This window comes from Clupea harengus, chromosome 5 (genome assembly GCF_900700415.2).
Source record: "Clupea harengus chromosome 5, Ch_v2.0.2, whole genome shotgun sequence".
Classification (NCBI taxonomy): Eukaryota; Metazoa; Chordata; class Actinopteri; order Clupeiformes; family Clupeidae; genus Clupea; species Clupea harengus.
Window position 1 is genome coordinate 14,061,391 of NC_045156.1, and position 25,314 is coordinate 14,086,704.

At 41.2% G+C, this 25,314-nt stretch overlaps 1 protein-coding gene across 2 annotated transcripts; it reads right to left on the reverse strand.

The window, feature by feature from the left end:
* Positions 1-24: 24 nt before the first annotated feature.
* Positions 25-25,286, reverse strand: cdab (cytidine deaminase b). Of its 2 annotated transcripts, XM_031567800.2 has the most exons (5): positions 24,783-25,286; positions 8,364-8,475; positions 1,704-1,815; positions 1,268-1,325; positions 25-937 (listed from the first exon to the last, which is right to left on the reverse strand). In XM_031567800.2, exons 1-5 carry the CDS (start codon positions 24,870-24,872, stop codon positions 818-820), a joined length of 492 nt encoding a protein of 163 aa, XP_031423660.1. In that variant the 5' UTR covers positions 24,873-25,286; the 3' UTR covers positions 25-817. The 2 variants fall into 2 exon arrangements, with proteins under 2 accessions (XP_031423660.1, XP_012680585.1); XM_012825131.3 differs by lacking the exons at positions 25-937; positions 1,268-1,325; positions 1,704-1,815; positions 8,364-8,475 and adding exons at positions 22,036-22,860; positions 23,209-23,266; positions 23,504-23,615 and having other exon boundaries at positions 24,671-25,255.
* Between the last annotated feature and the right edge of the window lie 28 nt (positions 25,287-25,314).

The window sequence follows — 25,314 nt, forward strand, 5'->3', positions numbered from 1 at the left end:
TAACTGTATTTAGGGTGATTGTGTGAATTTCTTTAGTTAATTTTCAGCTACGTCAAGCTAGTTAAGTTAAGCAAGTTAAGTTGTAGCCACTTGGTTATAATTACTGCAAATTGTAGAACAGGTTCAGGATTGCAAGTCAGCTGTTAATGGAGTGAAGTCTTAAGTAAAAGCACAAAACACACTGCAAATACTACTTCAATGGGTTTATTTCAGTATACAATCAATCTTAAATTGTCTTATTTATATTCAGACATATATTATTCTAAATACATAGATAATTGCACACGTTTACACACAAGTGATGGAATTTTAAAATCCCCTTTTCCAGGCCTGGAAAGGTCATGATATTCAGCAAATGTATTGAACGTTTTGGAAAAGACATGAAATGGCTTTATGTTTCTATGTTATCGTACTCCGCCATGAATAATGTTTTGTTGTGTGAATTTCTGCAGCATAATTCAGTTTCCATTTTTTCACAAAAACTAGCCTATTAGAAAAGGAATGGAAATCTTGTTTCATTTTCATTTAATGATTTGGCCCAACCTGTGGAGTAAAGTACGCACATGTGTGTACTTGTAGGTTGTGAAAGGTGATGGTAATTTCCTTCAAAATGAAGGAAAGGTTTTAAAATGTTGTCATTAAAAATGGGTAAGAACCACATGTGAATCAGGGAACACACAAACGTCATCATCTATGCAACGCTGCTTTGTCATACTGACATCAAAGCACCAGTTTTTTAAGTTCTTATGCGTGATCTTTGGATAAGTAGCCTACATTAGAACTCCTGGTAACTGCATCAGAACTCGTTGGGAATGCGTTACTCTTTCTTCATCTGGAGGTCCTCGGGTCCAAAGGATCGTGGCAGCAGTGCATCGACCGTCGTCTCCTCATAGGAGCCGTCAGGTTTGGACATGTACACGTCCAAACTGGCCCCAAACTAAAGGCACAAACACCCACACACACACGTAAAATATACAATGCTGTATATGACATGAAAATGACATGAACAGTCATTACTTGTCCGTTGATAACATTCAGAGAGCATCAAACCCAAAAGTACCGACATAAATTTCACTATTAAAAAAAATAATTCAAATCTTAAAATGAAGCGTCCTATGGACACACTAATACAGAAGATTAAAGACAAATAGCTAAAAATCAGTACTGTAACCTATACAGAAAACAGCTCACACCTTGGGTTCGAGTATGTGAACATAGTTAATATACTTATTTCCACTTGCATCCACTTGCAATTGAGTGAACTCACCTCCCTCATAAACTGCCGGCAACCTCCGCAAGGTGAGATGAACTGGTCAGTCATATCGCTGTCAGAAGATAAGCATGGATGGTTTATTAAAAGATAATGCTGTTGTATGCTATTGTATATTATTTTGTCTGTTTTGTTATGGTTTGTTTATGTATTGTTCATCTGTATTATGTACCCTCAATCAGGGCATTGCTGCAAAATAGCCCTGTGCTCAGTCAATTCTCCCTGAATAAATAATGATGATGATGATATATCACAATACGTAAGACAAGATTGTTCTCTTTAGTTTTGTTCAAAAGGGTTTCTCGTCTTCAAATCCTATTATATTTCACAGGACACAGTGCACATGTAAAAAGCTGAAAACAAAACAAAAACAAAGGAAGTATGATGTAAGACTACCAGACCTGCTGTGACAAAACGAGATAATTAGGGCTACCTGGCAATGGCGATGGCTTTGAAGTCCCTGTATCCCTCTGAGACCGCTTTGGAGATGGCGTTCCTCTCCGCACAAATGCCCAGGTTGTAGCAGGCGTTTTCCACATTACAGCCTGCAGAGGGCGACAAAATTCAATTTTCTCTGGTGATACATTATCTAAGACTCAACTTCATGTATTGCAACTGTTCATCTGGTTTCTGACCCACTATAAAAGCCTAGTTGGCCATAGAAATACATGTTTGTAGACACAAGCCCTTTGGTTAAGCTAGGGTACAAAATTCAGGGCCGACAACAAAATATGCTCAGTGTCTGTGCATACTGTGACCATGAACTCTTTTCCAAATAACGGGCCTGTAAAACAAATGTGTCCCGTCTGCTGTTCCACTCAAATGTGTCCCGTCTGCTGTTCCACTCGTAATCAACCACTGATCATATTTTGACTCAGCTGCTGGACCCATGAAGCTCAACCACCCTCCTCTGGACTCTGACCCAAAACTATTACCATGACTTCGTTCCTCACTAATTACAGTGCATGAAATGCCCTGTATTTTTATTCCTACGTTTCTTATACTTCTTCTTCTTATTCTTTGTACCGTCTTCTGCAATTAATTCAGCTCGAACCGCTTAACATAGAAACTTTGTTCAAACTTTGTCGCGTAGGTCTTCTAAAGGACACCTGTGCTATGTATTTTTCATTTTTCTGAACTTTATACTTTTTAAGATATTAAAGAAAAACTAATACAAATGTTCCCATTGACTTACATTGGGCCATTATGTCATCATAATAGGGTCATTCAACTGGCTTGCACCTGTGCTTCACTGACACCTGCGCCAAGGTTCCAAGGCTCCTCTTCTCTCTGTCCCTCTCCATTCAACTGTATAACTAGGAATATTAAGAGACACCTTCCATACTCTTTTTTTTTCTCTCCATCTTTCTCTCTATCCCTCTCACATCTACTTTCTCTCACACTCCATCTCTCTGCTTCACTCCATTTTCTCTCCTTCTTTCAATATTTACCCTCTTCACTCTCTCTTTACTGTATTTATCCAGAGCCACTCTTGTTCACTCTTCTTTCCTTTTTTCTTTCTTTCTTCCACTCTTCTTTCCTCTTTCCTTCTTCCACTCTTCTTTCCTTCTTCCACTCTTCTTTCCTTTCTTCTTTCCTTCTTCCACTCTTCTTCCATTCTTCTTTCCTTTCTTCTTTCCTTCTTCCACTCTTCTTTCCTTCTTCCACTCTTCTTCCATTCTTCTTTCCTTCTTCCACTCTTCTTCCATTCTTCTTTCCTTTCTTCTTTCCTTCTTCCACTCTTCTTTCCTTCTTTCACTCTTCTTTCTTCTTTCCTTCTTTCACTGTTGCACATGATTGATTTGTGGTTCAAGGTCAATTTTGTTTGAGTAAATGAGTTCAAATTCATGATGAATATGCAATGTTTGACCCCTGCACATTCAGCCAAATCTTCTGCATGACACAAAGGCTCCCTTTACCTGCTTGAGACGTTGGTGAATTTAACTTAAAAGAAATGTCACGTCATGGACAGCTGATTTGTGTTTTTAACAGAAGTCCCTGAAATACTTCCCTGAACTGAAGATAATGTCAAGATCCAGAATTGCCATTATGTACAATTTGCATATATTAGTGAAAAACGGATGTAAAATGACACCCCTGTTCTTCGCAATATCTTTCTTCCCAAAGAAATAGGTCTTCACATGTTGGCAACATTTGTTTTATTTTGAATAGTTTCTTTAAAAAAAAGGGCGGTTGTTGGTGTGTCAGTGGACCTCTGCTTATATCCACATTTCACTGAATATGATTGATTTTGGACAGTGTAATCACTCACACAAGTGGGCTCCAGTCATTTAGAGGAACAATAATTGTGAGAATACGAGAGGGAGCGGTTTTGGATTAGTTGATCCCATTGTATTTGAAGTAGCTTGATGCATGACATTTTTTAATTTCACATAAAGAACACATATAAAATGAATCTTAACTCAATATACAAGATGTATTCTTGTTTAACACACAGTGCACTTTACACTTTCACAGCAGACTTTTAAATAAATTAACTACAACCTTTATCATTGTTAAAATATTATTGATTATTTTGGACATGTCTACTACTAGATTTAAATTAATTCAAGTTCTATTAAAATGTTTTCATAAGTTATAATCTAATTTTGTCCATCACTACAACAACATAATGAGCAAATGTCCCTTTAAAACAAAAAGGTATTATGAATCATAAATATTTGGACCATAATTGGGCTTTGTTCTTTCACTGACTGGACATGAATGTGTGTGTGTGTGTGTGTGTGGGTGTGTCTGTTTGGGTGAGCAGATGACACATCCGTTAAGGTGTGATGGTATGTTCTTCAGTAACAAAGCCTTTCATTTTTTAGTGCCATGGAAGTCACAAGAACTGATTTCCTCAGTTAAATTCATATATTTAGCCTATACAGAGAAGCAATTGTTCTACCAGTCACCTACATAGCTAACATGGTGACTCCCACTGTTTTGGGTGGGGAATGTCAGCATACTTGATTTACTGGAGTGGTTCCGTGGAATTGTTGTACCTAATGCTCAAACTTGGCACATTGACAATGGGACACAGGCACACAGACCACTAGTGTGAGAGAAGGAGATAGGGATGATATGCTGCATTTATCAGGGAGTGCGGCCGTCAAATGTCTCTTACTCAACCAGAGAGCAGGAGAGATGACAACAGATCAAAAGTAATATTTGTTTTAGATGGTCTTAGTGGTGCAGTTCAAGAAGTCATTTTTTTTTGCGCAAACATGAAGAGGTTCTAGGAGATCTCCATCTTTGGTGCGGGTTATATCTTTCCCTTTTGATCAAAAGTGATATTTGTTGTGAACAGCGCCAATCATTCAAATTCAATTTGCACAATGTCGCCTAGTGCTTCTCTCATATTAGATAAGATTAGATTAAACTTTATTGTCATTGCACAGAGTACAAGTACTGAGACAACAAAATGCAGTTTAGCATCTAACCAGAAGTGCAAAAAGCAGTACAAGTGCAGAGTATGTGCATATGTAAAGTGGAATATGTAGATAAATAAGATATGTACAGTAAGAAATAGATATGGAATATGAACAGTGTTGATAAAAGACTAGCAGCAATAGAAGTAAGTAGTTTAGACAAGTATATATAAAGTGCAGGTGTAAGTATAAGTGGTGGTAGTAAGTGAAATGAAAATGAGAAAAATGAAGTGAATGAGGTAGTAGTAATATTATATACAGAGTAAACATATTCATATTCTGATAATAGTGCCATTCAGGGTCGGGTCTCACTACAGCATGGCTTATCGTTGCATATAGCTTACAATCAGAGCAGGATAGCAGGCTCCAGAGGGTTTAAAAACATAGGTTTCAGGAAGACTCTATCTTTGGTCTGGGTTATACTTCTCACTTCAGTACAGAGAATATACTGGAGCCATGGCCCACTATGAAGAATACTTTGGCACCCTCATTTTTAGGGGTCAGCCATAATTGCAGCACATGTTTTTGAGTCAGCTCACCGGCAATATGCCACGGCTCACCAGGTGATCCCATGGACATTAGACAAAAATGTCACACAGAATACATACACATACATACGTACACAATACCTCCTGTGATTGCCAACAGTAACTTGTGCCAGTTTCTGTTTACATTTGGTTTCTTGTGAAATGGACTGAACCAATCACGTAATCAAATTATTCGCTGGCATGTGTTTTCTTTTCATTTCAGTTCCATCATGCTGATGTTTCATTAATCATGCAATTTCCCACCACCTTCCATAGGTGACATACTATGAAACGCCCTCGTGTCCTCAAATCTACAAAATGAGTCACTGAAAGATAAATAAAGATGCCAGTAATCCTTCGAAACCTTCCGCCTGTAATAAAGCCTGAATTTCTTTGTATGACTTTCTTTGTATAACACAAAGGCCTTTTTAAATAGGTCTCGGATGAGAAAACATACCAAGAATGATGACCTCTGCGAGTTTGACAGCATCTGTCTGTCATTATGTGTGGGCACAGGGACATCCTCCCTTCCATTTCCTTTACTTCCTTCATGTTACAAGTTACATGTCTTTCTAAAACAATTGGGTTCTATTGAATTATTTAGCTGTTTCTGATTGGACGAGAGACGTTCCATGAGTTGGAATATCCCAGGACATCTCAACTCGGACTTTTCACAGCTAATAATAAATCACTCTGCGATTAAGCGATAACCGTTAATTCAAAGTTCTTATAATTGAAAAAGACGTTGACAATGGAACTATTTTTTTGTTGCGGAGAAACAATGGCGAAATAAACATTTTTTATTTAATAACTTCGTGTTTAAATGTTAATTGGTTGACTATAAAATTGTTTTATAAAAGCAATATAGTACTCGTGCGAGTGGGGTAGGTAAGGGATATTCCCACGGGTGTTGTTGCCTGCGCCACTCGGCCAACGGCCTCGTGGCTACGGCCGAACACCACCCGTGGGAATATCCCTTACCTACCCCACTCGCACTCGTACTATATTGCTTAAATATCTTCCACTTTATCCATTGATCATTCTAACATCTCCCTCCTCCCCTATGTCCATTCTCTTTCCTATTTTCAGCCATTCCCTCTCTCTGTACAACCTCCATCCACTTATTTTATTCTATCCCTCTCCAACTCCTCTTTCTCACATTCCATCTCTCTACTTCAGTCAGGGGCGGAGATCCCATTTCATTGTAGGGGGGGACAATACATGGTCAAATTTCAGAGTGTAATTCCGGGGGGGGGGACATGAAAAAATTGCTTTCACGAGAGCTAGCATAAACTGCTAAATACCGAATTCTCTTATCACATTTACAAACAGAAATTCGAAGTCATTTTAGAATTATCTAAACAGCATTAAATGTACTAACACGAAATATCTATTCACAGACAAATAATGTCCAAAGTTCAAGAGAACTTGATGCTCAAAATAAGTTATATAACATCTCGACAGGGAATTGAACTAGCAACCTTTTGATTACAATATAACTTCTCTACCTCCTGCACCACTGTCGCTCCATATCACAATACCAGCTTAGTTCATGGACCGCAGAAAAAGATGACAATAATTTAACTTCAGATAATTTAACAAATCTGGAGAGGCACTGAGATGTAGACCTACGTTTATTAACTAGCATGAACCTGCCCCTGACAGGACAGTGTCCTAGACTGTCTAGCTAGCTATCTTAACTGTGTTAATTACCGGCATGCGTGTGTTATCGGCAAACGTTCACGTTGTCATGCCAATCCATTATTAAACTTATGTATACTTGTGCATATCGATTGGAACTTCGTAAATGGAGTTTAGAAAAAAACTTCTTCTTTACATGTTCTTACTGCGTTCGAGAATGAGGTAAATCTCTTTAGATATCGTGTATCATAGTGGCAGCGACAGGGGACAGAGGAGGAAACAGTCTGACAATCTGACCGTGTAGGGTACTGGGCTGATTAACTGAAACACGGAGCTGCCGGTAGCCCTGCCCGTTGGAAACAGCATGTGAACCAAACCACTTTGAGGAATAGGGGGAACATGATTTTTCAACACTTAAAAAACACATTGTTTTACGTCTATTATTAGCACCGCTTGTGTCGTCGTATTTTTATTTTTAAAAAAAAATTCAAAAAATCAAATATTTTTTTTTGTTTTCAATGATTGTTGGGGGGGACAACTTTATGGTAGGGGGGGACACGTCCCCCCCGTCCCCCCCGGGATCTCCGCCTATGACTTCAGTCCATTTTCTCTCCTTCTTTCAAACTTTTCCCTCTTCACACTCTCTTTACTGTCTTTATCCATAGCTCTTGTTCACTCTTCTTTTCTTTCTTCTTTCACTCTTGTTCACTCTTCTTTCCTTTCTTCTTCCTTTCTTAACTTTTGCATTTCATGTACTGGTATTTCCTTCAGGAAATGCATATTCTAGTTATGAATGTTTTTCAAATAAGTGTGTTATGTAAAGAATATATACGACAAGATAACGTATTTTTTACAAGCGATCTGGCTCTGGGATGGCACAACATGTTTTGCCATTTTTTTTCCATGACTGATTTTTTCAACAATGCCCTGCCGTTTGAATAAATGAATGACCACCCATAGGATCAATTAATGACCACCCATAGGATCAATTAATGACCACCCATAGGATCAATAATAGTTTAGATGTCACCTGCTGAAGAAGTCACAACATTCACACAGGTTCTATGGGGTCTTGTATGTTTACACTCATTTAAGTTTTTTTTTTTCTCTTCTTTTCTCTTTGTCAAGGCCTTTATATAAAATACAATAACGCATAACATGTCATTATCACAGACACTAGATACTGACTGAGTAATAAAGAAAATAAAAAGAATCTCCCTTTGTGAGTCCTGCCAGTACAGCCAGCCTTGACGTGAACCCCAGTGAATATTTATTGAGATTAGCCAGAGAAGCCGTAAACATTTCAGATTAATCTCTTATTCTTTCTTATGCTCTCATAATCCAGCCAGCCTTGACGTGAACCCCAGTAAATATTTATTGAGATTAGCCAGGGAAGCCGTAAACATTTCAGATGAATCTCTTATTCTTTCTTATGCTCTCATAATCCAGTCGGAGTTTTAAAACGCAGCGTGGCGGCAGCAGCCCTCTCCTCACCTGTGAAAACTTTCCCGTCGCGCGCCAACACAGCGGCCCCCACTCGGAACTTGCTGTAGGGGCAGTAGGCAAACTCCTTAGCGTCCAGAGACGTCCGGATCAATCCCGTCACCCCCTCCTGCATTTCGTGCTCTGGTCTCAGCTGCGGCGTACTCATGCCTGCTCTGTAAGTGAGTGTGTGTGTGTGTGTTTGGGTGGTTGGGTTGGATGGGAAGTGTTGCTAGGTGTTAGAGTGCGTGCGTGTGTGTGCTGCGTGTCCCTGTTGTCTTTGTGTCGGTATGTTCCTGTGTCTGTGCGTCTCTCTGTGCGAGTGTGTGTGCGTGTTCCTCTATGCTCCTCTGTGTCTCTCTCATAACTTTGGATCTCTGTAGTTTCTTTTATCAGGTGTGTGCTCTGATCAGCAGCCAATCCCTGGTGCCGGAACCTTACTGCCCACAGGGCAAATGATGAGGCAGGGGTGTGTGTTCACACTGATGTGGTTACTGCCCCATGACAGGGCTGGAGATACAAAGTGTGTGTGTGTGTGTGTGTGTGTGTGTGTGTGTGTGTGTGTGTGTGTGTGTGTGTGTGTGTGTGTGTGTGTGTGTACTGAAATGCTTGTGATGTTTGTGACTCATCTCTCAGGCTATGGTGAAATTATTGCTAAAATGAAGCAATTTTATAATAATCTAGCCACTTCTAAGAAATCACACCCCGCTGCAGCTATAGGAATTAAGCTTTCCCAATAGAACAGGAGACAAAGAGGGCCAGAATCCTGGCCAGAACACAACAGTCACACTCACCAATACACCGTTTAATAATTCTGCCACTGTCCGTCGGGCACAACTACAGTACTTTCCTTGGGCCACAGTACTTCGGGCCTAAACCACACTACTTCGGTTTTCAGCTACTTGTTTCAGTTACCTTAGAAACGTATTCTGATACAATTCTACTACCACACTACTTCGGGCTGATTCAGTTACTTTAGAATCTTTCGAAAAGTTGCACAGAGCTAACCCACAACCGGACACCTCCTGCTTAATAATGGAACAAAGACATGAAACAGATTATCCCTATCCTTAAACCTCCTTTCTAGGTTGTTTTAAACGTACACATTTCCTGAAACAGAAGAATACTTACCAATTCCTCCTTTTTAATTAATTTTTTGGGAAATTGCAAGATGGGTGGCTCGCCAATTGTAAGAAAAAGGAAGTTTCTTTTGTGGTTGATGCAGCAATCTGTCTTTGTAAGAAAAAGTAAAGTTTATTTTGTGGTTGATGCAACAATCTGTCTTTGTAAGAAAAAGGAAGTTTATTTTGTGGTTGATGCAGCAATCTGTCTTTTAGTCGAGCATGGCTATTCTTGCTGACATTTGAAACATTTATGGAGTCAGAGTTAGATAAATCTTAAGTATATAAACCCTGTGCGATGTTTATGAAATTGCTTCAGGAGGATAAATGCTGTTTTGTGTGGCTGCTGGTGTTGAGGGTTTCATCTGCCCAGTAATTGGTTTTGTTCTGAATGTGCAGTGAATCTGGCGGCGAGAAGCCCAGCAAGCCAAAAGGGAAGGAGCCACCCAAGACTGCAGAGGGGTCGGCTGGTGCAGAGAGTACTTCCAGGTCAGACAGGAATTCATTTAAAACACACTGAGCTCCTTCAGAGCATTTTTAGAGTTGACAACATGTGATGTCTTACCAGTTTGGGCCGAAATAGATCAGAGTAATGAATGTTTATCCACCATGAAGATCTGCAGTGAGATCTGCAGTGAGATCTGCCAATGACGCACCCTCACAGGCTTTCTGTCTTAAAGAGCTTGACTTAAAGAGGACAACACAGTGCACATCTGTTTGAGTCCCTCCCCCAACCTTCCGTATTGAGTGGATTGGTTCAAAGAATTCCATGATGTTTTCCCAGTTTGGGATGGGATAGATTAAGGATTGGTGCTAGGCGTGATTCTAATCCAATACGTTTCGCAACGGTCCTCTGGGTCAGTGGTTCTCAAACATTTTTGTCACAAGGCATACCGTTTATGAAAACCAGTATTTCCGAGGCAGATCATTTATGAAAACCAGTATTTCCGAGGCAGACCTTTAAATGTGCTTATAGCTATATGAATGGTCATATATAAGACTAATTCCAAGGCACACCTGCCCCGCTCCCAACACACACCAGTGTGAGAACCACACAGCTTGAAAACCACTGGTCTAGCTGTCTGTGTTCTGTGTGTGCACTCAAAAGAACTAGTGTTCACGACGTTCACAGTCCTTAAAAGGAGACAAACAGCGTGCCTCGAATTGAATATCACGCTATTCCAGCCAATCAACACATTGCTTCAGGAGCAGGTAAAGGAGTGTTGTAATTTGATTGGCAGTTGAGCTCAAATATCAACAACCTTTCATCCAAATTGTGAACTGGACCTTTAATGAGGACACATGCAGCAGTATGAATCATTATCCCCCATGATTGGTGTAAAAATGTATCCGTCAAAACTTGTGTCTCAACGTCCTCGTGTCAACCTCAGCAGTCGGGCGCCCAAGAAAAACTTTGTAGAGGTGACCGAGCTGACGGACATCACGTACACCAGCAACCTGGTCAAGCTGTTACTGCACTCTGCACGAGTTACTGCACTCCCACTCTGCTTGCCTGACTCCTGACGCGTAAATCCCACTCTAATGTACTTGTAGGATGTGTAGTTATGTTCCTACTGTGAGGTTGATATGAACGGATAGCCGAAGATTGGTGTTTAAGTATAGAAAACATACGATCTTTAATTTACATAAATACACTATTCAGAGACACGTCAGCTCACCAACAGTACAAAACAATATGCGGGACACAAACAGTAAACAAACTGCAGGATAAAAACAGTGGCGTACACGATGCCCAGTTTCTCCACTACGTCACTCAACCCGTCTCCAAGATAAAACGCCACGGCACTCTGTGCAAGCTTGGATCTCCAACACAACAAACAAATCACTCAGCTGGATGTCGATGGCAAGGGACTCGAACACACAAAAGACAAAAGGCAGCTCTAGAGATAGCTTACCTGACGGGGCTATATCCAGGTGAACTAATTAGCGGGTCTCCCTCCTTCACATCACCACGTAGAGACACCCATGGTACGTCACTAATGGGGATACACCTCAACTATGCCACACTACTTCAACACTCATGAAGATCAAGCTGTCATGTTGGAGGTGTTGGCCCACAGAGAGATAAACCCTGCTAGAAACAAAACATAGAAACTAAAAAGAAAAAGAAACTAGAAAATGCATTTCCTGAAGGAAATACCAGTGCATGAAATGCAAAAGTTAAGAAAGGAAGACGAAAAGAAAGAAGAGTGAAAGAAGGAAAGAAGAAAAGAAAGAAGAGTGGAAGAAGGAAAGAAGAAGGAAAAGAAGAGTGGAAGAAGGAAAAAGGAGTGGAAGAAGGAAAGAGGAAAGGAAAGAAGAGTGGAAGAAGGAAAGAAGAGTGAAAGAAGGAAAGAAGAAAGGAAAGAAGAGTGGAAGAAGGAAAGAAGAAAGAAAAGAAGAGTAAAAGAAGGAAATAAGAGTGGAAGAAGAAAGGAAAGAAGAGTGGAAGAAGGAAAGAAGAGTGGAAGAAAGAAAGAAGAAAGGAAAGAAGAGTGAACAAGAGTGGCTCTGGATAAAGACAGTAAAGATTGTAAATATTGAAAGAAGGAGAGAAAATGGAGTGAAGCAGAGAGATGGAGTGTGAGAGAAAGTAGAGTGAGAGGGATAGAGAGAAAAACTAGAAAATGCATTTCCTGAAGGAAATACCAGTGCATGAAATGCAAAAGTTAAGAAAGGAAGAAAAAAAGAAAGAAGTGTGAAAGAAGGAAGGAAGAAAGGAAAGAAGAAAGGAAAGAAGAGTGAAATAAGGAAAGAAGAGTGGAAGAAGGTAAGAAGAAAATAAAGAAGAGTGAAAGAAGGAAAGAAGAGTGGAAGATGAAAAAAGAAAAGAGAGAAGAGTGAAAGAAGTAAAGAAGAAAAGAGAGAAGAGTGAAAGAAGGAAAGAAGAAAGGAACGGAGAGTGAAGAAAGGAAAGGAGAGTGAAGAAAGGAAAGAAGAGTGGAAGAAGGAAAGAAGAGTGAAAGAAGGAAAGTAATTCCTAGATATACAGTTGAATGGAGAGGGACAGAGAGAAGAGGAGCCTTGGAACCTTGGCGCAGGTGTCAGTGAAGCACAGGTGCAAGCCAGTTTAATGACCCTATTATGATGTCACAATGGCCCAATGTAAGTCAATGGGACATTTTTTATTAGTTTTTCTTTAATATCTTAAAAAGCATAAAGTTTAGACAAATGAAAAATACATAGCTGAAGTGTCCTTTACAAGACCTAAGCGACAAAGTTTGAACAAAGTTTCTACGTTAAGCGGTTCAAGCTGAATTAAGCGCAGAAAAATGTAAAAAGCATAAGGAGAACTAGAAAATGCATTTCCTGAAGGAAATACCAGTGCATGAAATGCAAAAGTTAAGAAAGGAAGAAGAAAAGAAAGAAGAGTAAAAGAAGGAAAGAAGAGTGGAAGAAGGAAAGAAGAGTGGAAGAAGGGAAGAAGAAAAGAATAAAGAGTGAAAGAAGGAAAGAAGAGTGAAAGAAGAAAAAAAAGAGTGGAAGAAGGAAAGAAGAAAAGAAAGGAGAGTGAAGAAAGGAAATAAGAATGGAAAAAGGAAAGAAGAGTGAAAGAAGGAAAGAAGAGTTGAAGATGAAAGAAGAAAAGAGAGAAGAGTGAAAGAAGGAAAGAAGAAAGGAAAGGAGAGTGAGGAAAGAAAAGTGGAAGAAGGAAAGAAGAAAAGAAAGAAGAGTGAAAGAAGGAAAGAAGAGTGGAAGAAGGAAAGTAATTCCTAGTTATACAGTTGAATGTAGAGGGACAGAGAGAAGAGGAGCCTTGGAACCTTGGCGCAGGTGTCAGTGAAGCACAGGTGCAAGCCAGTTTAACAACCCTATTATGATGTCACAATGGCCCAATGTAAGTCAATGGGACATTTTTTATTAGTTTTTCTTTAATATCTTAAAAAGTATAAAGTTTAGACAAATGATACATAGCTGAAGTGTCCTTTACAAGACCTACGCGACAAAGTTTGAACGAAGTTTCTACGTTAAGCGGTTCGAGCTGAATTAAGCGCAGAAAAAGGTAAAAAGAATAAGGAGAATAAGAAGTGTTACGACCCTGGCGGGTCTAGGCCCCGCCCCTTGTGATTTGCATGCCTGTTCTGTCTCTGTTTCCTTAGCAGGTAATGGGAAGCAGGTGTACCCCAGGTGTAACCCATGATGGGTTGGGCTACAAAAGCCCTGATCAAATGGCAGTCGGGAGAGCGTTGGGTTGGTCGTTGGATTTGGATAGAGATTGGATTTGGATTGTCGTTGGTTGGAGTATCGTTGGTTTTGGATTATCATCGTCGTTTGTTTATATTACCATTTACCTGACTTTACAGTACATCTTTTGTTTCTCTTCACAACACTGATCTTCACCACACGTTTGCTATAATTATTAGATAACTATATAAACTTGTAAATCATTAATAAATATATTATTATTATTATAAAATCCTAAATTCTGCGTGGCCTCCCCTTCTTGTTCCGTGCCTTGAGCTGGCTCGTAACACGTGGGGGCTTGCCGAGATTTTTTCCGGGAATCGGGTAAGACAACTTTTTCATCCACTCATTGGGGAATAGTGGTGGTAAAGCTGTATTGATTGTATAGATCGGGATATTGGCCTTTGATACTGACGGGCACAAAACTGCCGGTGCAGCAGCAAGGGGATTGTAAATTGGGGGAGACGCACGCGGAAATTTGTAAGGTTAAACTTTTGTTGTTTTCGTGGGGTTGCCGTGGAGGAGGGAAGTCACTTTTGGAAGTGATTGCAGCTGGTTGCTCTCGCTGCAACAGAGACACACTGTGCAGGCTGGGGAAAATTGGGTACAGGTGTAGTGGTAACTGGGTGGTGATAGTAGGTGAGTACCTACTGAGCAAACGCAAAACCCTGCGCAGGTTAAGAGCGCTTACCGCTGTTTGTTGTTTTGGCCGTGCTTATAAGAGTTTGTTGTTTTTCGTGGGTGTGTCGGACGCGCTGGAGTTGGTTAGCAGCTCAATTGCAGGTGGACACACTGAAGATTATAGGTTGGGAATAGCGAGGACTGTGTTTTGGAGATAGATGCGAGGAGGCTCTAGTCGGTTGGGTTTTTGTAAGTGGGTGGTGATACACCTGTGCTTAATTACCGGGTGTGCACGGTCGCGTCTGAGCCACCGGGTAAAGAACACGATCAGGGAGAGGGCATTGGTAGACCTGGGCCAGATCGGTTGCAGGGGAGAAGTAGGGATTGGAAATGGAAGGGATGGCAGAGTTTTTCGAGTCTCCGACAGAGGGGTATTTGGAGGGACTTACGAAGAATCAGTTGCGTGTGGTGGCAGAACATTACAAATTCAATGAAACTTTGCCGAAAGAACTTAGAAAACAGGAGTTAAAAGAGGGAGTGAGGAAGGGATTAGTAGAGAGGTCCATAATAGTGGCAAGCTCCGATCCTCTAAATCCCACAGCATTGACTCCTACACGCTCAGAGTCAGGTTCCTCTGCGCGGAGAAATTACCTCAGTTTTGAGCAGCAAATGGAACTGCTAAGAGTGCAAAACGCGGAGAGAGATAAAGATCGGGAAGAAAGGGAGAAGGATCGCCAGTTTGAATTCGAAAAGATGAAAATAAACGAGAGACGGGGAGACAATGATCGGGTGGTAGAGATAGAGAGGTTAAGATTAATAGATGAAGGGAAGTTGCAGGAGGGTAGAATTGGAGACTCCTCTAGGTCATCGAGGGGGGGTGGCATAGAGACTTTATCAAGCATGGTCAGGTTTCTGCCAAAGTTCAATGACCGTGATCCCGACATTTTCTTTTCCCTGTTCGAAGGCATTGCCGAGGAGCGGGGTTGGAACGACTCAGAGCGTACCCTGTTGCTCCAGACTGTTCTTCCTGGGAGAGCGCAGGATGCGTTTGTTGCCCTGCCCGTGACCGACCGAAAGTGCTACCAGCGAGTGAAGGAAGCAGTGCTGAGGGCTTACGAGCAGGTTCCGGAATTTTATAGGCAGCGGTTCAGGAATTTGAAAAAAAGAGTACAGGCAAACTTATTCGGAGGTGGCAAGAGAGTTGGTTGGGTTTTTTAATCGCTGGTGTTCGTCTGTTCAGGTTGACACATACGAGAAGTTAAGGGAGTTGATGGTCCTAGAGCAGTTCAAGAACGTTGTGCCGGAACGACTGGCTATGTTTATAAATGAGCACAAAGTTAAGACTGCTGCTGAGGCTGCCGTACTCGCGGACGAGTTTAACTTAACACATCGAGGTTCGAATAGGGAGTATGTGCAATACAGGCCTAGCTACACTCGGGAGGAACCTCCGACAACTCGGTTTTCTAGGAATTACAGTGGTCAATCAGTGACGGGACAAGTTAATTAGAGTCCCAGTGAGTCTGACGTCGAAAACAAATGTCACTATTGTTTAAAGGGGGTTCATTGGAAGAGAGAATGCCCACTGCTCGAGGGTAGAGATGACAAAGGGCCGAACTCTCACAAATGGGAAACGGTAAAAGGGGTGGGGTGTGCAGCCCCGGTGCGTCAGTCTTTCCGCACTGAAAAGAGTGTGCAGGTGAATATCACTGTCCCTGCAGGGGGTTCGGGCTGTGAGGTGCCTGGTCCCTCTGGACTAGGGCAGTGTGTCGCAGAGGCCGCTGATGGGCATGTCGGGGAGGGGTATGGCCCGTTCATTACTGATGGTTTCGTTTCGCTTGTAGGTAGCGCGGAAAAGACGCCTGTTAAAATTTTGCGAGACACTGGGGCTACAGAGACGTTCGTAGCTGAATGCGTGTTACCGTTTTCTGTTCAATCTAGCACGGGAGAGAATGTACTTGTGCAGGGCATGGGAATGCAGACGATGTCTGTTCCCCTGCATAAGGTCGTGCTGGGTTCTGATCTTGTGCAGGGTGAGGTAATTGTAGGGGTTCGTCCGGCGTTGCCTGTGCCAGGAGTGCACGTGATTCTGGGTAACATTGTAGCTGGGCACCGGGTATGGGCAAGCGGGTCCGCACCACTGGTGGGATCAACTAAGCCAATAGAGGCCACTAAACAAGATAACGGGGTCACAGAGGTTCTGGATAGGTTGACGGAGTGTGTGGTGACACGGGCGAAAAGTAGCGGGAAAACAGGGAAGTCTCTGAAAATGGGAATGGGTATAACAGATTTCAGCGTGTTTTCCCTCTTCGTTGGAATAATCTTGTTTATCGAGAGAGCCCTCCTTGCCATAGTAAATATACTATTTATTACAGGGCTATCATTTGCCATCGGCCTGGAACGCACCTTCAGATTCTCCTGTCACAGGAATAAAGGAAGAGCCACCAGTTTCTTCGTGGGGTGTGTATGTGGTGTGTTGATGGGGTGGCCCATTATTGGCGTGCTCTTCGAAACCTACGGCTTCTTTTTGTTATACAGGGGGTATACACCTAATGAAGAAAAGGTTCATTTTGCTTGGACTAATGTGTTATCCCGCAGGTTTCAGGATGTGGGGATAAGTTGTGATAAGTTGCGTGTCTGCTTAATTAATTTCTCACCTCTCCTGTCTCTTCCCCTGTCCCTCTTAGACTGCTTTTCCAGGGCCTGGAATTGCTGAGGGGCAATAGGGGGTGTGACTGGTGAGCTGGATGAATGTTGAGCGTGTGGGTGAATTGGATAGCGCAGAATCCCATTAAGTGGGCTTCTGTCTTAAGGGGGGGGATGTTACGACCCTGGCGGGTCTAGGCCCCGCCCCTTGTGATTTGCATGCCTGTTCTGTCTCTGTTTCCTTAGCAGGTAATGGGAAGCAGGTGTACCCCAGGTGTAACCCATGATGGGTTGGGCTACAAAAGCCCTGATCAAATGGCAGTCGGGAGAGCGTTGGGTTGGTCGTTGGATTTGGATAGAGATTGGATTTGGATTGTCGTTGGTTGGAGTATCGTTGGTTTTGGATTATCGTCGTCGTTTGTTTATATTACCATTTACCTGACTTTACAGTACATCTTTTGTTTCTCTTCACAACACTGATCTTCACCACACGTTTGCTATAATTATTAGATAACTATATAAATTTGTAAATCTTGTAAATCATTAATAAATATATTATTATTATTATAAAATCCTAAATTCTGCGTGGCCTCCCCTTCTTGTTCCGTGCCTTGAGCTGGCTCGTAACAGAAGCCACGTAGGAATAACAATACAGGGCATTTCATGCACTGTAATAAGAAGCCACGTAGGAATAATAATACAGGGCATTTCATGCACTGTAACAAGTAGAGTATGGAAGGTGTCTCTTAATATTCCTAGTTAAAGTATAAAGTTGAATGGAGAGGGACAGAGAGTAGAGGAGCCTTGGAACCTTGGCGCAGGTGTCAGTGAAGCACAGGTGCAAGCCAGTTGAATGACCCTATTATGATGTCATAATGGCCCCATGTAAGTCAATGGGAAAATTTGTATTAGTTTTTCTTTAATTCATAGTTTTCACGTGACGTCAGAATGACCAGCTGGCGGGCAAGAAAAGCATTCCACAGCTGTCTAACACTGGAGTTTATACAGGAACCGACCACCTTTCATTCAAGATCATTTAATATCTCTGCTTTAACATTGTCTGACTTAGGTAGTAAAATGCTAGACAGTTGTTGCTCGGTTGGCTGTTCAAATCGGCGAGGAGACAAGCCCGGATTTTGTTTTTATCGCATTTAAAACCCGCCCACGTTGCTGCCAGCTGATTGTAGACGTCTTCTGGGTCAACTTTTCTCGGGACACACAGTAAAGTAACCTTACTTTTGGAGCTGGCAAAAAAAGCAGTCACCCTGTTTTGGTCGCCTCATTTATCAGAATAACTATCTAAAACGGGAATAGATCAAGTAATAAAGTCAAGAAACAAAGCATCAACACAATTCAAATTGGATTACCCGGTTTCTGCTCTGAGATTGCGACAAGTAGCCTACCTAAGCAAGTAGGCTAGGCTAGTGTATTTTGTCATCCAACTGGTAATACTACAATGCCAGTAGAAAATATATGGGAAGATAATTTAAGTTGGGTAGGCTAAAGGCTGCTAGGTAACCGCTGGTAGCTTGCTAGCTGGTAGCTAGCTAATAAATGGCACTCATCTTTGCTCTGATTATGAAGATGTTTTTTGTTTTCACCTTCCAGACGACAGCGTTGTGAACCCATCCACTTCTGAAAATTAAATAACTATCTGTGCTTTTGTAGGCTTTCAGTTTTTGAGATGTGTAGGGGGACGGATTTTCTATTAGATAGATGTAAATATCTCCACACTGGAGCTCAGGCAGGAACTTCGTCGAGGTTAAAGAAATAAAAATGTCAGCGGGTGCAGTAAATGCATCACAAGCTCCTAAAATTTTATTTTTTTCTAAATATCTCTGTCTGGCTATAGTGGTATGGTCTGTGGTTGATGGCGATCGTAGTTGAGTAGGCGGCACTGCTCGAAGTTGTCTACTGTTTAACGCCATTTTCGCTGTTTCGCTGTTCTTTTTGCCCGCCAGCTACCTATTGTAGTCACGTGACTGAAAACTATGAATATCTTAAAAAGTATAAAGTTTAGAAAAATGCAAGTAGCTGCATTCAATTTGCGCCTCTACTCTTCCGACGTTTTCTCCCATTTTTTCAACAGGTCTCTAAAACGATCCAATTTAATTTGCAGAGCCATGATCTTCTCCATGATGTTATCAGTCTGGCGGTTTACAGCCACAGTCTGAGTAGTGAGTTTGGGAAGAGATAGGAAGGGGGGGTGGGTCGTGTGGCAGAAGGGGAGAGGAAACAACAAGTGGTAAATGTGTAAATGTACACAGCATACACAGGGAAAATGTACACAGCATACATGTGGTAGATGTACATAACATATATACAAACATCATATGGTATATACATGATACATACAAAAACAGCTTAGTGGGTATACAGTGTGCTCATAGGGTTACTGTTACAAGGGTAAGTACAGTAGGAACAGAAAAACATGTTGATGGTGGCAATTATATATATTGCATATAAATGCTAGCATAGAGTATGGGGTAGAGTAAGTGTATGGCACGGTGGTGATGGGTACATGCGGGCCCAAGGATTTCTACAAGTAGATCGGGTGGAGAGACTACGGCAGCATCCCACAGCAAAGATAGTCTACACTAGGAAGGGAAGAATAAAACAGAGTGAGTGGGTAGAGTTCAGCTGCCAATATGCGTAGATGAGGAGCAATGGTGATGAGGAGCAATGTTTCCACATCCATCAGCATTTGGATCAAGCTATAAGAGAGAGAAAAAAATTGTTAGTAGACATCAATTTGATAAACACATAATGGGATACATTTAGGTAGGCAATTAACAGTAGGTTATATGGCCAATTTATCAGTATCAATATAGGTAATAGCAATAGGATATAGAAGGAGAGGGAGAGGGAGAGAGAGAGTTTGCCTGGTCAGGTATATGGAAATTTTATTTGCATTTAGTTTTGTTATTTTATGTATATTTACATAACTTAGTTTGGATGGCAGGGATGGGAGGATACACAACAGTGCCCAACTGTTTGGTGACAGCAACACGCACTCAACTACAATTTGCATAACTATTTTACATTAAGCAAAGTTGAATGAGGAAAAACTATTACACAACAGTGCCCAACTGGCTGGTGACAGTCGCAACACACACTCAACTACAATTTGCATAACTATTTTACATTAAGGGGTTTTAAAAAGTCCTCTTTCCCTTATCAACTACCAGCCAGGAGTGGATCATGAGATAAAGACAGAGTGAAGAGGGAAAATATTGAAAGAAGTAGAGAAAATGGAGTGAAGCAGAGAGAGAGATGGAGTGTGAGGGAGGATAGAGGACTGTAAAGTCAAAGAAGCCTGACAAAAAAGTTTTAAAAAAAGGGAAGGAATTGATGGACAGAGTAATTGAAAGAAGAAAGGAAAGAAGAGTGAACAGGAGTGGATATGGATAATGACATGAAGAGAGAGTGAAGAGGGAAAATTTGAAAGGAGAGAAAATGGAGTGTGAGGGAGGATAGATGACTGTAAAGTCAAAGAAAGCTGACAAAAAAGTTAAAAAAAAGAGTAGGAATTGAAAGGAAAGAAGAGTGAACAGGAGTGGCTATAGATAATGAGATAAAGATAGAGTGAAGAGGGAAAATATTGAAAGAAGGAGAGAAAAATGGAGTGAAGCAGAGAGATGGAGTGTGAGAGAAAGTAGACTGAGAGAGATAAAGAGAATGATGGAGATAAAGAAAAGTAGAGAATGGAAGGTGTATCTTAATATTCCTAGTTATACAGTTGAATGGAGAGGGACAGAGAGAAGAGGAGCCTTGGAACCTTGGCGCAGGTGTCAGTGAAGCACAGGTGCAAGCCAGTTGAATGACCCTATTATGATATCACAATTGCCCAATGTAAGTGAATGGGAAAATTTGTATTCGTTTTTCTTTAATATCTTAAAAAGTATAAAGTTCAGAAAAATGAAAAATACATAGCACGTGTGTCCTTTACAAGACATACGCGACAAAGTTTGAACAAAGTTTCTACGTTAAGCGGTTCGAGCTGAATTAAGCGCAGAAGTCGGTACAAAAAATAAGAAGAAGAAGTATGAGAAACGAAGGAATAGCAATACAGGGCATTTCATGCACTTTAATAAGAAGATGAAGAACAAGAAACGAAGGAATAACAATACAGGGCATTTCATGCACTGTAATACGATGAAGAATAAGAAACGAAGGAATAACAATACAGGGCATTTCATGCACTGTAATAATAAGATGAAGAACTAGAAAAAGCATACCAGTGCATGAAATGCAAAAGTTAAGAAAGGAAGAAGAAAAGAAAGAAGAGTGAAAGAAGGAAAGAAGAGTGGAAGAAGGAAAGAAGAAAAGAAAGAAGAAAGGAAAGAAGAGTGAAGCTAGGAAAGAAGAGTGGAAGAAGGAAAGAAGAAAAGAAAGAAGGGAAAGAAGAAAGGAAAGAAGAGCGGAAGAAGGAAAGAAAAAAGAAAGAAGAGTGAAAGAAGTAAAGAAGAATGGAAGAAGGAAAGAAGTGGAAGAAGGAAAGAAGAGTGGAAGAAGGAAAGAAGAGAGAGTGAAGAGGGAAAATATTGAAAGAAGGAGAGAAAATGGAGTGAAGCAGAGAGATGGAGTGTGAGAGAAAGTAGAGTGAGAGGGATAGAGAGAAAGATAGGAGTAGAGTATGGAAGGTGTCTCTTAATATTCCTAGTTATACAGTTGAATGGAGAGGGACAGAGAGAAGAGGAGCCTTGGAACCTTGGCGCAGGTGTCAGTGAAGCACAGGTGCAAGCCAGTTCAATGACCCTATTATGATGTCATAATGGCCCAATGAAAGTCAATAGTAAAAATTTGTATTAGTTTTTCTTTAATATCTTAAAAAGTATAAAGTTTAGAAAAATGAAAAATACATAGCATAAGTGTCCTGTTATATGCTCACTGTGATTAGTATTTATTCATCTGTTTAACTGTATTTAGGGTGATTGTGTGTATTTCTTTAGTTAATTTTCAGCTACGTGAAGCTAGTTAAGTTAAGCTAAGTTAAGCCAGTTAAGTTGTAGCCACTTGGTTATAATTACAGCAAATTGTAGAACGGGTTCAGCATGCAAGTCAGCTGTTAATTTGTGAGAAGTCTGAAGTAAAAGCACAAAACACACTGCAAATACTACCTCGATGGGTTTATTTCAGTATACAATCAATCTTAAATAGTCTTATTTACATTCAGACATATATTATTCTAAACACACAGATCATTGCACACATTTACACACAGGCAGTCATTAAAGACAGTACAGGGTTCCCATGGTCATGGAAATCTTGGAAAAGTGATGGAATATTTAAAATGTCCAGTAGGTCATGAACTTCAGCAAATTCATTGAAAGTTTTGGAAAAGACATGAAATGGCTTTATGTTTATATTCTATCGTAGTCCTCCATGAATAATGTTTTGTTGTGTGAATTTCTGCAGCATGATTCAGTTTCCATTTTTTTCACATGTTGACATAGTGCATAGCATAGCAAAGCTAATAGCCTAACTAGCCTATTAGAAAAGGAATGGAAATCTTGTTTCATTTTCATTGAATGATTTGGCCCAACCTGTGGAGTAAAGTACGCAAATGTGTGTACATGTAGGTTGTGAAAGGTGATGGTAATTTCCTTCAAAATGAAGGAAAGATTTTGAAATGTTGTCATTAAAAATGGGTCAGAACCACATGTCAATAAGGGAACACACAAACGTCATCATCTATGCAACGCTGCTTTGTCACACTGACATCAAAGCACCAGTTTTTTGAGTTCTTATGCGTGATCTTTGGACAAGTAGTCTACATTGAACTCCTGGTAACTGCATCAGAACTCGTTGGGAATGCGTTGCACTTTCTTCATCTGGAGGTCCTCGGGTCCAAAGGATTGTGGCAGCAGTGCATCGACCGTCGTCTCCACATAGGAGCCGTCAGGTTTGGACATGTACACGTCCCAACGTGCCCCAAACTACAGGCACAAACACACACACGTAAAATATACAATGCTGTAAAGAGGATGCTTTGAAAATGACATGAACCGTCATTACTTGTCCGTTCATAACATTCAGAGAGCATCAAACCAAAAGTACCGACATAAATTTCACTATTAAAAAGAATAATTCAAATCTTAATATGAAGCGTCCTATGGACACACTAATGCAGAAGATTAAAAAATAAATAAACGGATTTAGGACAAATAGCTAAAAATCAGTACTGTAACCTATACAGAAAACAGCTCACACCTTGGGTTCGAGTATGTGAACATAGTTAATATACTTATTTCCACTTGCATCCACTTGCAATTGAGTGAACTCACCTCCCTCATAAACTGCCGGCAACCTCCGCAAGGTGAGATGAACTGGTCAGACAGATCGCTGTCAGAAGATAAGCATGGCTGGTTTATTAAAAGATAATGCTGTTGTATATTTTTCACAATACGTAAGACAAGATTGTTCTCTTTAGTTTTGTTCAAAAGGGTTTCTCGTCTTGAAATCCTATTATATTTCACATGTAGACACAGTGCACATGTAAAAAGCTAAAAACAAAACAAAAACAAAGTATGATGTAAGACTACCAGACCTGCTGTGACAAAACAAGATAATTAGAGCTACCTGGCAATGGCGATGGCTTTGAAGTCCCTGTATCCCTCTGAGACCGCTTTGGAGATGGCGATCCTCTCCGCACAGATGCCCAGGTTGTGGCAGGCGTTTTCCACATTACATCCTGCAGAGGGCGACAAAATTCAATCTTCTCTGTTGATACATTATCTAAGACCCAATCTCATGTATTGCAGCTGTCCATCTGGCTTCTGAACCACTATAAAGGCCTAGTTGGCCATAGAAATACATGTTTGTAGACACAAGCCCTTTGGTTCATCTAGGGTACAAAATTCAGGACCGACACCCGTTATTTGGAAAAGAGCTCATGGTCACAGAACACGTATGCACAGACACTGAGCATATTTGTCCAGTGATATTGGGTGTGTGCGAACACCGATTGGCACCGCAGCATGCTCTCAGGCTGGCAGTGAGCACCTGCCAAGCAGGGAAGGCGTGATAGAGTTCAAGGCTCCAAACCACCCCTTGTAAAACAAATGTGTCCCGTCTGCTGTTCCACTCGTAATCAACCACTGATAATATTTTGACTCAGCTGCTGGACCCATGAAGCTCAACCACCCTCCTGTGGACTCTGACCCAAAACTATTACCATGACTTCATTCCTCACTAATTATGAATGTTTTTCAAAGAACTGTGTTATGTAAAGAATATATACGACATGATAACGTATTTTTACAAGCGATCTGGCTCTGGGATGGCACAACATGTTTTACCATTTTTTTTCATTCAACAATGTCCTGCCGTTTGAATAAATAAATGACAACCCATTAGTCAGGATGTAGACCAAATAGAACCATTGCTAGTTTAGTTGTCACCTGCTGATATTTAAATGAAGAAGTCACATTTTTAAGTTTAGTTTTTTTCTCTTCTTTTCTTTTCTATTCTCAAGCCAGGCCTTTATATAAAATATAATAATGCATAAAATATCTGTCGTTATCACACACACTAGATACTGACTGAATAATACAAAAACAAAAAAAGAATCTCCCTTTGTGTGTCCTGTCAGTACAGCCAGCCTTGACGTGAACCCCAGTGAATATTTATTGAGATTAGCCAGAGAAGCCGTACACACTTCAGATGAATCTCTTATTCTTTCTTATGCTCTCATAATCCAGTCGGAGTTTTGAAACGCGGCGTGGCCGGCAGCAGCCCTCTCCTCACCTGTGAACACTTTCCCGTCGCGCGTCAACACAGCGGCCCCCACACGGAACTTGCTGTAGGGGCAGTAGGCAAACTCCTTAGCGTCCAGAGACGTCCGGATCAATCCCGTCACCCCCTCTTGCATTCCGTGCAGTTGTATGTGGCTCTTCGCTGCTGAGCTGTGGCCGTTCACCAGCTCTGGTCTCAGCTGCGGGGTACTCATGCCGCTCTGTAAGTGTGTGTGTGTGTGTGTGTGTGGTTGGGTTGGATGGGAAGTGTAGGCGTTGCTAGGTGTTGCTAGAGTGCATGCGTGTGTGTGAGCGCCCCTGTGTGTGTGTGTCTTTGAGTCTCTGTGTTCCTGTCAGTATGGCTGCGTGTCCTTGTTGTCTTTGTGTCGGTATGTTCCTGTGTCTGTGCGTCTCTGTGCGAGTGTGTGTGCGTGTTCCTCTATGCCCCTCTGTGTCTCTCTCTCTGTGTGTGTGGTCTATCTCCCTTTACCTCATAACTTTGGATCTCTGTAGTTTCTCCTATCAGTTGTGTGCTCTGATAAGCAGCCAGTCAGGTGTGTGCTCTGATAAGCAGCCAATCCCAGATGCCGGAACCTTCCTGCCCACAGTCAGGGCAAATTATGAGGCAGGGGTGTGTGTTCACACTGAAGGGATTAC

Excerpts from the sequence above, each read along its gene's own strand:
- cdab (XM_012825131.3), bottom strand. The coding sequence starts at position 24,872 with ATGAGTACCCCGCAGCTGAGACCAGAGCTGGTGAACGGCCACAGCTCA. Across the intron at positions 23,616-24,670 it reads CGACGGGAAAGTGTTCACAG|GATGTAATGTGGAAAACGCC; the intron begins GTGAGGAGAGGG and ends CGCCCTCTGCAG. Across the intron at positions 23,267-23,503 it reads AAAGCCATCGCCATTGCCAG|CGATCTGTCTGACCAGTTCA; the intron begins GTAGCTCTAATT and ends ATCTTCTGACAG.